This window comes from Lonchura striata, chromosome 30 (genome assembly GCF_050655825.1).
Source record: "Lonchura striata isolate lonStrDom1 chromosome 30, ASM5065582v1, whole genome shotgun sequence".
Classification (NCBI taxonomy): domain Eukaryota; kingdom Metazoa; phylum Chordata; class Aves; order Passeriformes; family Estrildidae; genus Lonchura; species Lonchura striata.
The window spans coordinates 5,822,564-5,838,726 of record NC_140732.1 but is presented as its reverse complement, the minus strand read 5'-3'; the positions used below and the strand labels follow the sequence as shown (position 1 = coordinate 5,838,726).

The 16,163-nt window shown below is 47.8% G+C and overlaps 1 protein-coding gene across 1 annotated transcript; it reads right to left on the bottom strand.

The window, feature by feature from the left end:
• Positions 1–713: 713 nt before the first annotated feature.
• LOC146764969 (TOG array regulator of axonemal microtubules protein 2-like) lies at positions 714–14,586 on the bottom strand. The gene is made up of 11 exons (XM_085563120.1): positions 14,432–14,586; positions 12,671–12,776; positions 11,875–12,110; positions 10,462–10,614; positions 9,187–9,304; positions 8,140–8,243; positions 6,531–6,735; positions 5,125–5,341; positions 3,984–4,070; positions 1,533–1,760; positions 714–874 (listed from the first exon to the last, which is right to left on the bottom strand). Exons 1-11 carry the CDS (start codon positions 14,584–14,586, stop codon positions 714–716), a joined length of 1,770 nt encoding a protein of 589 aa, XP_085419246.1.
• Between the last annotated feature and the right edge of the window lie 1,577 nt (positions 14,587–16,163).

Genomic DNA, 16,163 nt, shown 5'->3' with positions numbered 1-16,163 from the left:
TCTTGCAAATGTTGTGTCCGCAGGCTATTTGTGTATCCTCGTTTCATAACCAATACCTTAGTCTGTAAGCAGTCTGTATTTTCTCACACTCTGTTTCCTATCCTCCGTCTGTGGTTTCTCACGAGTCCGTTTCCTAACCTTTATATATATATCTTAATAAACAATACCTCAGTCTGTGGTTTTCCACATCCAGTTAAAAAGATGTCATCAAAATTCAAAGATAAAGTCAAAACACATTATTCAAAACTATGAGAACATATGTACATCTCTAACTATACTAAAAGAAATCTATAAAAGTCTATAAAAATCTATAAAATTCTATTCAATTCTATAAATTTCAATAAAATTCTATATAGTTCTAAAAATGCTATAAATCCTATTCTTGAAACATTCTGCGGACGTTGGGAAGCTTCTTCCTGAGCCTGGAGGAAACAAATCTCTTCCGGACTGCAGGCAAGGACTTCATGGAAGAACATAAGTACATCTCTAACTATACCAGAAGAATTCTATAAAATTCTATATAGTTCTAAAAATGCTATAAAGCCTAGTCTTGAGACATTTGTCGGATGGTGGGTAGCTTCTTCCTGAGCCTGGAGGAAAGAGAGCTCTTCTGAACTGCAGGCAAGGACTTTGTGAGAGAACATAAGTACATCTCTAATTATGCTAAAAAACTTCTATAAAATTCTATAAAATTCAATATATCTCTAAAAATGCTATAAATGCTGTTCTTGAAACATTTGTGCGATGGTGGGTAGCTTCTTCCTGAGCTTGGAGGAAAGAGAGCTCTTCTGGACTGCAGGCAAGGACTTGGTGGTAAAGGGGACATAGAAGGTGTCCAGAGAAAACTTCTTGGTATCGCTACGACCAGTCAGATCTGCAAAGTGGAGAGACCAAGGGTAACAGAGGCCACAATGCAAACCTAAAGCATATAAAGCTCCAGATTTCATGGGACAGACTCCTTGGAATCTTCTAAGGAGCTGCAGGGAAGCATGCTGCTGCTGGCAGCCCCTTGAAGCAGGCCCGGGGAAAACCCTGACCCGCTTCCACAGGGCTGCCACAGGAACAGCCTGGCCTCTGGGCTGTCCTGGGACAGCAGGGAGCCCAGAGCCCTGTGCTTTCCAGGAATGGCTCAGCTGCACATGCAGCCTCCTGCTCCTCTCCCTGCCCCACAGCTGAGCACTGGCAGAGCACAGCTGATTGCAGGGGCACATGCAGGGCACAGCTGTTCCCTGGCAATGTGCACAGGCTCTCTGGGCTGCCACAAGAGCCTTCCTCCCACCAGAGAGTGGCCCAGCTCCCCCCTCACCTTTTTGTGAGGCTGAGCCATGCTCAGCCTTCACATTGTCCTCATTGTTTGGAGTTGCTTCAGGGCTCCCATTTCATGACGATGAAGGGCGATGGAGAGAGCGGGGGTAGATGCACACCCTTCCTTAGTGTTTTGTCATTTTTGGCAGACGTAAATAAAGTCACATCCGGAGGTGTCCAAGTCAGAACTTTGTCATCTTTCCGGAGAACATGATACCTTCACCAGCCCAAAATGTCAGAGAGGTTTTCCTGCACGCGTGGAGGCTTGCTGGCTGCACACTTCTTCAGCTTGGTGCCCATCACCTCGTAGAGGGCCAAGGCAAGCCTGGTGGCCACCGTGCGGACGCTGGCGCTTCGGACAGGCAGCGCCTTGTTCTCCAGGAAGGACCAGAGCACGGGCAGGGCGTAGCGCTCGACGACTTCAGGGCTCCTGGCATAAACCCACTCCACAAGCACTGCCGGGAGAGAGGCACAGCTTCTTACCCACCAGCCTCCATGCAAACAGGGATCTACCTCTGCTTTTGCTTCTTGGAAGCCTCTCTGGCTAAGATCAGCAAAATAGCACACAGAGCCCCATGATCCAGAAACGGGCAAAGCCGCTGATCATCCTTGAAACTGAACCACCAATACCTCAGGACTAATTTCTCCAAACAGAGCCTTGTCCCTGTGGCAGACTTTGTACTTTTACTAAATTATTTCACAATTTGTTTCTGCATGAACAATGAATGAAATATCAAATTGCCTTTTATTTCCATTTAGAAGTTGTCTAAACCCACACTGAAGATTTGGAAATGCACTGTAAGGAGGCAGTTGAGTGATTTCTAATAAAGGGGGTGATTCCATTTTGTAACTTCCATGTAAAGTGCCAGAAGTCTTATCTGACTCCCCTTTGCTCAGTGGCACACAGCAAAGGGCAGTATTAGAACACACTTCAAAGCCCCAGCCCACCAGAGATGGCAGCTGCTTGACAGCTGCCTTAGAAACATCGGTGACTAGCCGGTGTCTTTGGCAGAATGCTTTTGTGCCTTTCAACACGGAGCTGTTTCAAACCTCAGCATGTCTTAGGGAATTACCCAGACCCCACTGCCATGGAATTTGAGCATCATCATGTTTTAATGGCAGTTCCCCTCCAAATGTTAGTGGCATTTTTTCTTACAATGTGCACTGAAATAGGGGCATAGAGAAAGAAAAATGCTACACAGGGGACTGAAATGTAATCAGAAGGCAAGTGTTTTCTCACATTGTCTCTGAAATCTGCTCTCTGCTCATTTTCTGGACTGAACTATATCAAAAACAGACAAAAATTTGCTAACAACAGGCTCCTTGCATGGCAGATTTGACTGAGGGGTTAAAACCTGAAATGCTAGGGAGACCAGTCTTATTTTCTGATCAGACAAAAAGTTATCTAGTAGCTACTTATTATTCTGTGGTGGAAGAGACTTCATTTTCTCTATGCTGTTAATCCACCAGCAGTCATCAACACTGAAACAGCTCCTGAAAGTACCCAAAACCAATTCTGCTAAGCAGGAAAGGGGTAATGGTCCACATTTCAAAATGAGACTTCATTTGAGTTGAAATGCAAATAAAGTCATTGGTCACGACAGAACTTCAGAAAGAGCTATCTGTTCCCACTAAACCTGAGTGAGGACATTTGCACTTTCTAAAGTAGTCCTCATTTTTGTTCATTCCTTTATTTGAAAAAGAGATCAAAATAACTGCAAAACTATATTCCCTGTTCCTGGGGATCTACTGGATTCAAATGCTCTTTGATGGTGGTTTGAAAGAGCCTTTGACATTCCCAATCGCTGAACATGCCCTGTTCAGATTCATAAGGAAGACACAAAGACTATGAAACCTTCTATTTAAAGATGCTGGCATAATTAGCAGTGCTATTAGCCCCAGTTAAAGCAAGGCTATCAGTCGTCTTCTCTACTGTATGTTGAGATTGTCATTTTTCCAATCCTTGGCTATTGCTGACACAGCAAGCTCCTCTGAGGAATCAATTCTCAGCTGCATTTGTAGCATTGTGGACAGTGCTGACACAGGAAGAGGCTGTTTGCACAGCCCAAAATGCTCAGTGCAGTGCCACTTCCACAGCACAGGCAGGCAGCCTCAGCACTCTGCTTCTGCCCCTCTGCCCCCAAAGGCTGCCTTGCACTAAATCCATGCAAGGATAAGTGTGATAGACTCTAACAGAGTATCTGATAGAGTGAGATACACTCTGTGTGGTGAGTTTTGACCTAAGCTGTGACCCCAAGGCTCCGCATGCTTCAGCCTCAAAACTTTCCAAGAGCAAAACAAGAATTCTGTGAGAACAAAACAAACTGATCTCCTGAAACAGCATTTGCCACCATTTTTCCTAAAGGCTCACAGATGTCCCTGAGGCTCCAAGAGAGGAGCCAGCTGGGCTATTTTTAGCCCCTTCCTATCCTGGAGGTGGGTTCTGAGATGTCCCTGTGAGAGCTCAGCCCCCAGGCCCAGCGCCGCCCCCATCTCAGATGCTGCACAGCTCTGCAGCAGCCAGGGAAAACCTGCCAGAGACACCTGCCCTGGGTATTGGGCAGGAGGGACAAGCTCAGCACCTCCTGCTGTGGCGGAGCTACTCTACTGTCCATTCCCAGGCATTCCCTGTAAATAATCCCCTAGAGGACCTCTTGGCTTAGAAGGGGAGGCCATACCTGTGATACACTCCGTGACAGCCAGCAGAGCTTCGCCATTCAGTTGGCTCCATTGGTTGCTGAGCTCTTTCATCAGTGATACTTTATCTACAAGTGAAACACACGTTTCTTCTCACTCTTCTGAGGTCATAGCAGAAAGGACAGTGGGGAGGGAAAGGGCAGGGGCAATCCCATTTTATAAAAGAAAGTCATATTCTGCTGATTTTTGAATCTTTTTCTTCTTTCCTGCCAGCCTACTTGGCAGGGTTAAAAGTTCCAAAAGAAAAGCTCTCCTTTCACATATGAAAATCCAAAGTTGTCTTCTGTACCAGGAGCTAAGTTAACACTTTTCACATCAGGCACCTCAAGAGTTCAGTCACATGTAAACAGTGAAGAGGTTTTGCATCCCACAGTAAAAAGGAAGAACTCCATCCTTGGGACACAGAAAGGCACTGAGTCAGGCAGTTCATGAATTCACAGAGCAGCTGAGGTGGAGAAGGTGGAAACACCCCTTGAAGACCTGCCTCCTCACCACTCCATTTTTCAGGCATTTTCAGAGCTGACAACAATCTGTGTGGCAAAGGAATTTAGAGCAGCCCTTGTCTATGTAGGTGTTTGCTAGAGCCACCTTGCCCCATGCAAAACAACATGTGGAACAAGGCATGATTGACAGCTGGATTTAGACCAGTTTGTTCGAAGGAAATGAACTTGGTGAATCCTAAGTTCCCCTTTGAAAAAAGAAGACAAAGAAGAAAGGTGGAAAATAGGCAGCTAATGCCTATCATGTAGAGCCTTCCAGGTGGCTGCTCTGCAGAAGCTCTGATGGGCTGGTGTCCCTTCATGCCAACAGCAAAGCTGTTCATTTGGGAAGTCAGATGGGGCCCAAGCAAACTTTGCCTCTGAATTGTAGCAAAGCTGTAGTCCAGGACTTTGTCTTCAGATCAGCAGCACAGAGCCAAGGGCTTCTGGGACTTTTGGGAATTGCTGATCACATTCAAGCCTGTTGGAGGACTGGTTCCTAAGGACTGCACCTCCAAAGCTTCTGTGGGTGTCTGCGAGAGCCTTCCACAGACAACAGCAGCTGTCAAGGCACTCAGCGTTCTCTTGTGTCGCAGAGACAGAGAAGCAGTTGAGGAGAGTCCATGCTGGGGCTCAGCCTCACCTAAATGAGCAATGGATCCTTCCAGCGCTCTCACAGCTGCGGCATGAACCCCGGGATCCTTTGAGTTTAGATTCTTTGTTATTCCTTCCACCAAACGGATGATCACGGGGCTCAGGGCATCTTCCAGGAGGCCTATGATTTCTGCCAGCACGTCCAGCGCCTTCTGCCTCACTCTCTTATGCGTGTCACATAGTCTCAGGTCAAAATAATCAAAAATCTGTGAAGAGAACAAATAACATGAGAACTTGATTAAAATGACCTTGTTTGAAGAGGGGGTGTGGAAATGAGCACTCAGCAATGTCAAAGGTGAAAGTGATCCTTTCTGTCAGGTCAGCCCTTGCATGCACAATTGCAATGTTTTCCTGTGGGCCTCTCGCTGGAATGGTTCTGCAACCTCATGCTGGTTGAAAGATTTTCATCTGTTTTAAAGAGGTTTAGTTGGGGACAGGAGAGTTCCTATGATGTTTCTCCCCAGCTATAAATCATTCAATCAATTCCCTTTATTAACTGATAAGACTACCTTTGCTTTACAAGAGTGGAAGCTGATATTTACAATGCCCGGGTTTCTATACAGTTGCCTCAAGTACTGAGGGCAATTATGATTCTGCCAAAACTATGGCTGGAGGAGATCTAGGTTTTATTTTGTTTGTCTCAGAACCTGTGTCTGGAGATGGGCAGGGCTCTGATCAACTCTTCCAGGACTCAGACCATTTCTCTAACTAACAGGTAGACTTCTAAAATGCAATGTGCTGTACAGCTCTCATTAGAGCAGGCTCAGTCCCTTGAAAGCCCATTATCAGGCACCAGTTTCTGGAAGAAGGGGAAAAAGCATCTACTGGGAGGAGAAAGGATAGCTCTGTCCTTAACTGTTTTCCTCCTTTTCCAAAGAGAAAAAAAAAAGCCCCCCAAGAAGGGTGAGCACCATCTTTACCTAGAGGAAGAGGGACAAGGATGGAAATGAGTAGCCAGAGCTGTGCCTGTGCCAGACAAGATGGAGTTTCCAGAAGTATCCTTTAAAAACATTTAGTTGAAACCAACCCAGCCTGAAACATCTCTTCCCCACTCAAACCCATTTTTTGTCCAGAGATTAAGTGCCATTATTGCTTTCAATGGCTGGATTCCCTTCACCTAACCCAACTGGGAGTAGGAGACAGCAGCAGTTAAACCAGCAGGAAATTCTGTCATCATCTGATCAACAGCATCAATATAGACAGCTGCCAGACAAATACAGCTGGACTGAAAAAACTTGTCCTGAAGCCTGGACCTGAATTAAATTTCTCTCGGGAAGAGGGACCAGCCTGTCCCGAAGAGCCAGGATGTCCTGCCAAGACACACTGAATTAACTTTACTTCCCCAGGCCTGGGAAAGGAGCTGATGGAATGGAACAATGAAGATACCCTACATACTTGGACAATGTTAGTGGAGATGAGCTGGGGTTTGGTTTTGGACAGGTCTAGGAGGAGTGCCACTCCTTCCATCCGTGTCTGAAACTCCTTGGCTTCCAGGAGAAGGTAAAGCTTCTGGAGCGGCTTCATCTCTTCCATAGCTGGAGGTAACGTGACCTGGGCTTTTGCACGGTGTAGGAGGCGTCCATCAGAGGTAGACTCCACCCTGGAAAATAAAACCAAATTAGGACCTGTTGGTAATAATAGCTTCAGTTAATTGTGACCAAAACATCTTGAGGAGCTTTCCTAGTGATGTCATTTCAAGCTAGAATATCATGAGGCTCTGAAGAACAACGTGAGCCTCACGCCAAGTCATTACAGGAGACAATCTGCAAGTAACATTCTCACACTGCTCACTCAGAAACACCAAGGATGAGCTGCATCTGATCTATCTTCAGATGGCTTCCAAGGCGAACTGCTCACATTGCTTTGTGGGGAAAGATAGACGCTACTTCCAAGTTTAAATGCCTCCTCATATGGGAGGTGTGTGTCTTATAATAAGGAAACACATCATTCTGGAGAAGTGTCTCTACACCAGGCATGACAATCTGGAAAAGTAGCTCAGATGCATTTGAACAGATGAACAGGGGTGTATCTGAAGGGTCCAGAAAATCAGTAACAGAGATAAAAACAGAAGCCAGACATGCCAGAACTACGCTCACATTTTGTTTGCTTCCCTAGAGACCAGATCCACAGCTTAACAAACCCACTGGGAACAATTCTCCTGGATCAACCTGTCTCTTCCATGAGCATGGGCAGATGCAAGCCATGCTACTGAGACATGTGGTCACTTTCCTGCCACCGCTGAGCGGGACAGCTCTAAATAAATCCCCTCTGTTATCAGAGGAGAACAGGCACAAGCAGCTCTGCCACTAGCATGAAGAGACAGCAAGGACCAAATTCCTGTCTTAAACGCTGATTGCAGCACAGGGGGAAATAAACCAAACATGCTGTCCATCAAGTAAACTATATGAAGGACAGGAATATCAAGACAAAAAGTCCACATTGAGGCACCTGTTGGCCAAAGTTGCTCAGGAATTCCCTTACTACTACTACTGCTACTACTACTCAAACGTCATACTGTTTGAGGGTAAAAAAGCCATGAATCAGCCAGGCCAAACCACATGGATGAGAACTGTATCTTTGGGGAATGGCATCTTGTTTCAAGACTGGGACTTCTCATTAAAACACCCATCTACAAAAAGACAAAAGACTACGCTGGGATTTAAAAAGAACACCCTGGTTGCATTTCCTTGTCCCAAGTCAGGCAGCAGAAACCTGGCCCTCTTCGAGCCTCCACAACACTGCCCTTGCCACTGCATTGGATGGTCTGAGCTGTTACCAATGGGTGTCTTTTGTTGCCCAGTTTTTGTGGAAGCCTTCCAGAGAAGTTGTGTTCAGCATAATGCAGAAGTGGACAATTTTTATCCTAGAGCATTTGTAGGGAAAGGAAAGAATCTCTGGCACTGGTCATCTCCAGCAGAAAGATTTTCCTGAGGAAGAGGCATGTAAAGCACATGTCATGTGCTTTGTCACATCTAACAAAAGTGCTCCCATCTGACAAAAGTACCGACTGCTAGAAGGCGATGTGGCCTGGGGCTTCTTTGAGCCGTCGCTCCTCTTCTTCACCAGGTTCTTCACAGATGGGCGTTCAGCCTTCTGGTTTTCCATCCCCTACAAAGACATCAAGAAACTCCATGAATCTTTAGAATTCAAAATAGGGAATTCCTGGATTAAAACACAAGTTAGAACCAGGACCACTGCTACCAAGGCTTAAGGAAACATTTCCTAACTTACAGAAATAAATGGAGCAGAGATTCAGTGATGCCAACTCTTTGTTTACAATAGCCCAAGGCAGGTTATGGGTGCTATCATACGGCAGTGAGCAGCAGTCTAAAATCCCAAATTCATTATTCTTGAGCATAAATGGGAATAATGCAAACTGGTAGGCAATGAGTGTTCTCAATGGAAGCAGCAGATTTGGACTCCTTGGGGGTTGGCCCACTATTTGGTTCAACACTTACTCTCCCTGCTCCTGCACAAATGCACACTCCCTTCTATAATGTAGATAAAAAGAAGAAAATCCCCCCCAAACAAACAAACTATTTTCCACTGGATGCTGATGGATTCACCAAGCCTCTTCCAGCTCCACAAGGCTTGACAGCAGGGAAGATATTCCCAAAAGACCGACAGTAATTGTAGCAATTAGGTTTGACTTGGACATCTTTTGTATATTTGGAAATGTCCTTGGCACCACTACTTCCGGTGTCTTTTGCAAAGACACTGTTATCCTCAGAAGCACTATTCTCACTTAACTGCTTGACTGGGGGCAGAGTAGGGAGAGCCCGTGGGGCCTTGCCCTTGGATGTAAACCCATTTTCTCCTCTTTCCCTTTCCACTTTGTGATATTCAAAGAATTCAAAACCCCACTTTTTCCCAAATAATATCAGTTCCTCTGTGGTCTGCAGATGAACAGGCTGGGGATTAACAGCTCATTCCAGGAGCAAAATGATGCAGCAGAAGAGGAATGAGGTAAAGACACATCGAGTATGTTTGATCTCATATTAGCAGTGGCAATACTTGCACAAAGGAGACACTGCTTCTGCCAAGCACTTACTTTCTTCTTAATTCTTGCCAGGATATCTTCCAGGTCATGGGTGGAAAGAGATTGTTCCAAAAGCTTCTTAAATTTTGGATTATTCAGCAGCATCTTCACCATCTCCTGTCCATAATGCCTAAGGAAGGAAGGAAGGCAGGAAATGAAAAGTGAACAAAGGAAGAGTGTTAAGAGAAGCAGCTGATACCTTAAACTGATCAGGTGCAATCCTTGAAAGAGAAGGCATTACCTACTCAGCAAAGAGGGACATTTGCTTCACTGGACACTGCACAGTGTTGTCAGCTGAACACAAGGGACAAGAGGAGAATGTGGGGCCACAAAAAAATACCATTTCACTCTGAAACTGTGGGTGTGCTTCTGTGGGATCAAAGGATCCCAGGGAACAGGCAAAACACATCTGCTTTGTTGTCAGAGCCTATTAGCAATGTCCTGCTGCCATTGCACAATAATTTGCCTTTCTTTCACTGGCAGGGAAGCCGGAACAAAACACCTCATGCTTGCTTTGGATTATTCTATACTATATAGAATAATCAGGGGCATGGGCAGATAGTTGCTCTGGTGTCCCTGGCAGCTATTAATGGGAATTTCATCATCAAAGTAAGGGGATTTTGGTGGTTTGGGTTGGTTTTGCCACTAGGAAACCACAGATTTCTTCAAGAAGAAATTTGGAGGTCACTGAGCCACAGATAACAGCATTCTACAAACCTGCAGAAGTAGTTTAGAAAGACTGAATACATAGGCTAAAGACCTCTGAAATATTTCTAGGGAAGTCTTAAGTTAATGTGAAATAGATGTTTGGGATCCTTCAGTGATGAAGCCAACACTTTGCCTTTATCGTGTGCACCTAAGGCCAGTCAAAACTTTTTGACTGGCTAATCTGAGCTCTTTTGATCTCAGTAAAGAATCCTTCAAGTCACAGGAAGTTGGCAATGCTCTTTCTTGGTGGCCAAGCTCAGGTTACCCACTACAGTCATTTCCCCAGGCCATCCAGAGCAGTGGTCACAGCACCAAGGCTGACAGAGATCAAGAAGTGTTTGGACAATGCTCTCAGGCACATGGAGTAACTCTTGGGGTGTCCTGCACACAACCAGGAGCTGGACTTGATGACCCCGATGGGTCCTTTCAAACTCAGCATATTCCATGATTCTGTGACCCTTATCCACACTGTGAGGTAACTTAATGTTTCCTTTAGTTTCCACTCCTTTGTAGTTTTACCCTTTATAGCCAGACACAAAACCATGTTCCCGTTTTGGGAGGTGAAATGAAGATCATTACCTTGTGTCCTGGTGACAGTCCTGAGCAAGTGTCCCTGCCACGTGTGCCAGTGTCTCAGCCCTGGGTGTGCCTGCCAGCTTCGTGACTCCAATTCTCTGCACCAAGGACAGGAGGAGCTCGGCCGCGCACTTCCGCACCTGGACGTAGCGGCTCCTGGGAAGAAGAGAGCAAACCCTGGGCACAGGGAGAAGGAGCAAGAGCAGCACAGGCCTTGGCCAGAGCCTGCTCCCTGTCCTTGCTGGGGGAAGGAGGCCTGGGCTCTCCCTGCAACTTCAGACACCTGTAGAAGGTTCTGTCCTCAGATAAACACAACGTTAGCAGGGAAAACACGCTGTGGGGCGGGAAGTTGCCGATATCCAGCAATGCAGCCTCTGTCTTTTGTAAAGATTGGCAAGGGATACATCTGAGTGTTTTGACCCTATTCCAAAGCTGAGGAAAGGGTGGCAGGCATTTTGGCCAGGTTGTCCTGATCTAGAGACTGTCTCTTGGGAACTGTCAGGCCCAGCACCAACACTTAAGGCAGCATTTTCTTCAGCTGTCCCGTTGCACTCAGCCTGTGAAGGTGCCTGTCAAGTGATTCATCATCTCAAGGCTAAGCTGAAACATCAGTTTGAATGGAAAGTAGAGCTCTCAGGCCAGGACAGTCATACAAGCCTCCTTTTGGCAGGAGCTGCACCTGCTGTGCAGGCAGTGCCACACCCAGCACATTCTGCCCCATGTGCTGCACGCCCCAGCAAGTACCCTCCGTATTTCTCACGTTAATTGCATCATGAGGATACGTGGTTTTTCCCAGCACTGCAAAATACCCAACAGCGCTCACAGCGGTAATTGCAAATGTTTTCCCTCTTCCCAAAAAAGCACAAGGCTTTCTCCTTGGCCTTTGCAGGCACTTTCATTTCCCCAGTGGTCACCAGGTCTAGGAAAAGCTGACAGACTGGGAGAACTCCAAGAAGCAGCAGGAAGCTGAGTCAGAGGAACTTTAGACTGGATATTAGGAAAAGGTTTTTCACCCAGAGGGTGGTTGGGCACTGGAACAGGCTCCCCAGGGCAGTGGTCACAGCATCAAGCCTGACAGAGTCCTAGAAGCATTTGGACAACAATCTCAGGCACTTGGTGTGAGCCTTGGGCTGTTCTGTGCAAGGCCAGGAGCTGGACTCAATGGTCCTGATGGGCCCCTTCCAACTGCCCCTATTCTACAGATCTGTGATTCTGAGAACTAAGAGGCTGCAGCAGGGCAGAAATAGGTGACAAGAGGAAAGAAATGAGGTTGATAAGAGAATCAAGTCCCTGAGTTCCCAGAAGACCCAGGATACAGGACCCTTCCCTGCCACCATTCCCATTCTCTCTCTCTCACCCCTTCCCCCACCCACACAGGAGAAGGTGAAGAATATCACTCAAAGAAGAAGAACCTACTTGGCTCCCTTGTCCATGAGAACAGTCATTGCTCGTGCAGGAGTCACCTTCTCTACCATGATGGCCAGAGCCTGACAGGCTGCCTTCTGAACAAACTCTGGGGAGTTCCACACCATGTGGAGAAGGACCGGAGCAACCTCATCCACCTCGGAATCCATGTCCTTCCTCAAGAGTGCAAACAGCTCTCCCAGAGTGACGATTGCAGAGCAAGACAGCTTTGACCGCAGGCTGGTCACCTGGGGAAGTCATGAGGGGAAACATAAGAATCACCTTGAAAAGAAAACCAGTTGCCTTAGACAAAACTCCCGGGAAATCACAACACCTCCCACTGTGTCCAGAGGAGCAAAAAAGCACAGTAAGAGCAGAAGAGCCCAAGCACAGAAAGGTACCTCCTCTGGCACCAATTTCTGCCCTCAGACCTGCTTACTACAGGCCTAAAAAATATATTTCACTAAAGTGTGCTACTTGACCCTTCTGTAATAGCAACTACTTTGATTTTAGGGCCTTTTGTTTGAAAAAGAAGCAATTAACGCAAGGGCTGCTTTCAAACCATAAAGGCACAAGTCATAAAGATAAAAGACTCAGGTGCTCCTGTTCAAAAAAGCAACAGCTGTAGTTGAAGCACTCAGACAGGAAACACAAAACACAGGCTCAGGTCTACAGACTAATTTGCAGTGTTGAATTACAGCTTGGGCAGAGAAGGCACACCCTGAGCACACATGGAGATGAGCGAGCACACAGCTACTCTACACACTGTGTATGAAGTGTGGGGGACAATTCAGAACAATGTTCTCACCTCGCTGGTAACTGCCAAGCAAATCTCACGAAGTCGACAAAGCAGGACTTCTGAATGGGACTCAGCCAGCTGTTTGATGATGCAGAGTCCCTTCTCCTTCATCTCCCTGAAAGGCAAGTACCAAAAAGATGGATTTTTCTCTAGCCAAGAGCTAGGCAGCACCCTCTGAAATGACCAGGCTGGCAGCTCAGTCAAACCATGGGAGGTGCTTTTCATAGCGTAGTTAATGAAATCATAGACTCAGGATGCTGTGGCTGTCAAAAGCATACAAAACTCCAAGAGGCAAACAGGGGGGGTGTCAGAGTCTTCATTTGTGGCCTTTCTGAAAACCTCTGGCACACCAAGTCTCTCTGTCACTACTTCCTAGAAGCTGTGAGGCCAGGCCATGCTGCTGTTTCTTGTCACGTCCCTGTACCTGTCCCTGAGACACAGTCCCATGGGGCTGCTCCTGGGACATTTTCCTTCTTTGTCAGCCCCAGCAGGCAGTTCAGCAGGGAGAGTCTGCGCTGCCACTCTGGAGCCAAGTTTCCACTCTATAGTCTCGGCCTGTGTGTCACCTACTCCACTGAATTGCACACTTTCCCCCAAAAAGCATCAGAGTGTCCCAGAACGGTTCCACCCCTGGGCAAGAACTGTTGAAACCCTGGCTTTTCCCAAAACACTCCTACCTAAAACAACCCCCACAACAGCAACATGTTATTTAAGAGGTGCAAACAACTCTATCTCTCAGCATTTGCTTTGCGCAGGCTCTCAGGTACAGGAAGGTCTGAGGGCTGCAGCACAGGGCTGGTGACCGATCCCACAGGCACCCCTGGGTGTCCTCCTGACCCCCACACCTGCAGGAGCTCTCTGCACCTCACAGGGCACCAAAGAGAATGAGGAAGAGAAAGCAGAAGAGAAAAGGCAAAGCAAAGGTGACTGCACAAGGAGGCAGATTTTTCATGCTTATCCCAGTGGGAATGGAGGCCTTATCCCCCTGTGTGAATGAAGCATCCACCAGAGAGTGGATGCTAACCCAGACATCACAAAGAGAACCAGTATCACCTGGCATTTGTAGACTTATCACCTCTGGGCCTCCTTCTGTCTGTGTAAAATGTTGGGACACATTGTGAGTATTGACAAAACATCTCAGGCCCATATGAAGCAGTGAGAAGGAAAAGTTGAATTCCAAAAATGCAAGGCTCCTAGAGGATTTTCTTTCTTTTTCCTTCTCTTCTGCCATGAGCTCTTCAGAAGTAATGACAGACTGAGGGACTTGAAAGCACAACTCAGTCGGTTTCTCAGAAAGAGGAACTCCCTGAAGCTGCTTCTGGGACTGCCATACAGGAGGTCACAGGGAGACCCTGTCACCTGCCATTGCTGGCAGCAGTGGGAGCAGAGAGGAATCTTACTCAGTCCCACTGGCCTAGTGGCCCAAGGCACCCAAACCTGCACTCCAAACTGCTGCCATCCTGCTTCTCCCTTCAGCCAGCAAATCATGTCGTTCCAGGGCCTTCTCTCTCCCCTCAAGATTTCCTTTGCAGCCCCGTGGAGCAGCAGGCAAAGCGAAGAAGCAGCACGGACCTGCTGCAGCTGGAGCACTGCTGCAGAGCAAGGCTGCGAAAAGGCTGCTCTCAAATCTTTATCCTCTCAGTGCTCTGCAGTGGTTTCACCAGTGCCCTTCGGCCCTCTGGGCTCTCGGGGCTCAGAGGCAGCAGCAAGACTCACTTCTAACCAACCTTAATGCTGAGAGGGACGCAGCGTGAACGGGGCCTTTCTTACCAGTCGTCGCTGCCGAGCGAGGACAGTGCCTCCTGCAAGGACTGCTGTGGGTCTGCAGAGGCCGTGTCCTTCTGCCCAGTCCCACGGCGCGGCTGCTCTCGGCGCTGGGCACCAGCGGCCGTCTGCGAGGTCACTGTAAGGACAGGGTCGGCCATGGGCGCTGCAGCCCCGGGCAGGGCACCCCGCCATGGAGCGGCCTGCAGCCCATCTCCCAGCCAGGGCTCCCTGGGCACACACGGGCACTGGGGCAGAGGCTTCCCTGCTGCCTGGCGCCTTGGGCTCCTTGCTTTCCCCCAGCCTCCCCGGCTGGGCACAGCTCCAGGCTGAACCTGACCATGGCCCCGCAGCGCCAGCTCCCCAGTGCCACAGGGGCCACAGCCAGCGGCAGGTTCCTGCGGCCGCAGAGCTCCCGCTCCCTGCCAGACAGGGCCGGCAGCAGGGCTGGCCAGCCAGGAGGGAGCCTCTCAGGTGCCTCTCTTGTCTCAGCGCCCTGATTTCCCCCAGCCCTGGGGATGGGGCACTCTGCAACTCCCTGAGGATAAACCTGCAGCTGCCTGGCCACAGCACCGAGCCAAGGCTGAACAGCCCAGCCCTGCTGGGCCCGGCTCAATCCCCACGGAGCAGCTGCCAGGGAACAGCCACACCTGACCCTTCCCACCTGACAGCGCCTCTGCTTCCACTGACCTCAAATATCCTAGACAGCAGCCAGCTGAGTGTACATACATTTAGCCTGCTATTGGGAAGGGAGTAATTTATGGATTTGCTTCTTTCCAAGCATCATGAACCTTTACTCTTTCAGAGCTACACACTTGCTGTATTTCAAAGATGCTGAGGTGAAATTTATTTGTCATCAAATGGATGTGTTTGCATACTGTGCACTGCCTAAGCTTTCTCTTGCAATTTCCATTCTAGATGGTTGATAAAAAAGCCTTCCAAATGCAAACTGGGGTAAAAAGAATGCGAACACCGATGCAAATTTTTGGCAGATGCACTCTCTTGATAAAAAGTTGTCCTGGGTTTGCCTTAATTGAGTTTTTTGGTAAGGGAAAAAAAATTTACATAGCTTGAGAAAAATCAGATGATAAATGCATTTCTTATGAAACCCATCTCTCATCAAAAGCACTCTCAGTCAAAAATTTCATGTTGTGCACTCAAAAGCTCATTTTCTAATGTGTAGATGAATACATTTGAGCTGTCTTTTTAGACATGATGGAGCATAAATATTGCACAGAATCTCAACAAACTGCTCTAGACTGTGTAGCGTTTTTGGCTACCTTGCAGGTTCTCACAAAATATGGAGGAAGGCTAACATCAAAAATACTCAGACAGGAGCTAATCTGTGTGTCACTGATGTACCCCAGCCACTGACATCAGCGATGGCCCTGCAGAAGCATGCAGACACACACATCTAGATCCACTATGGATGGAGAGCCACGTCAGGCTAGTTCTCCTCAATTCTGAACGTGGAAGCAGCATCACTAGAAAAGAGCATTCCAAATATCATTCCGAGCTCCCTTCTTCTTATTTCACCCTACTGGGGATCACAGCACAGGCAGGCTACCCACAAAAGAGAGACAGGAGCCACTAGGGACCATCTGCTGAGTGTTTCCTGCAGGCAGCCAACGGCCTGGGAGCAGCAGGCAGCCCCCTGTGCCTGTCACTGCTGCACACAGCCGCTGTATTTGCTGGGTGGCACAGGAGGCACTGCTTGTTTCCTCTTGGCATTGCAGCC

Excerpts from the sequence above, each read along its gene's own strand:
- LOC146764969 (XM_085563120.1), bottom strand. The coding sequence starts at position 14,586 with ATGGCCGACCCTGTCCTTACAGTGACCTCGCAGACGGCCGCTGGTGCC. Across the intron at positions 12,777-14,431 it reads TCGCTCGGCAGCGACGACTG|GGAGATGAAGGAGAAGGGAC; the intron begins GTAAGAAAGGCC and ends CTTGCCTTTCAG. Across the intron at positions 1,761-3,983 it reads TGTCACGGAGTGTATCACAG|TGCTTGTGGAGTGGGTTTAT; the intron begins GTATGGCCTCCC and ends CTCTCCCGGCAG.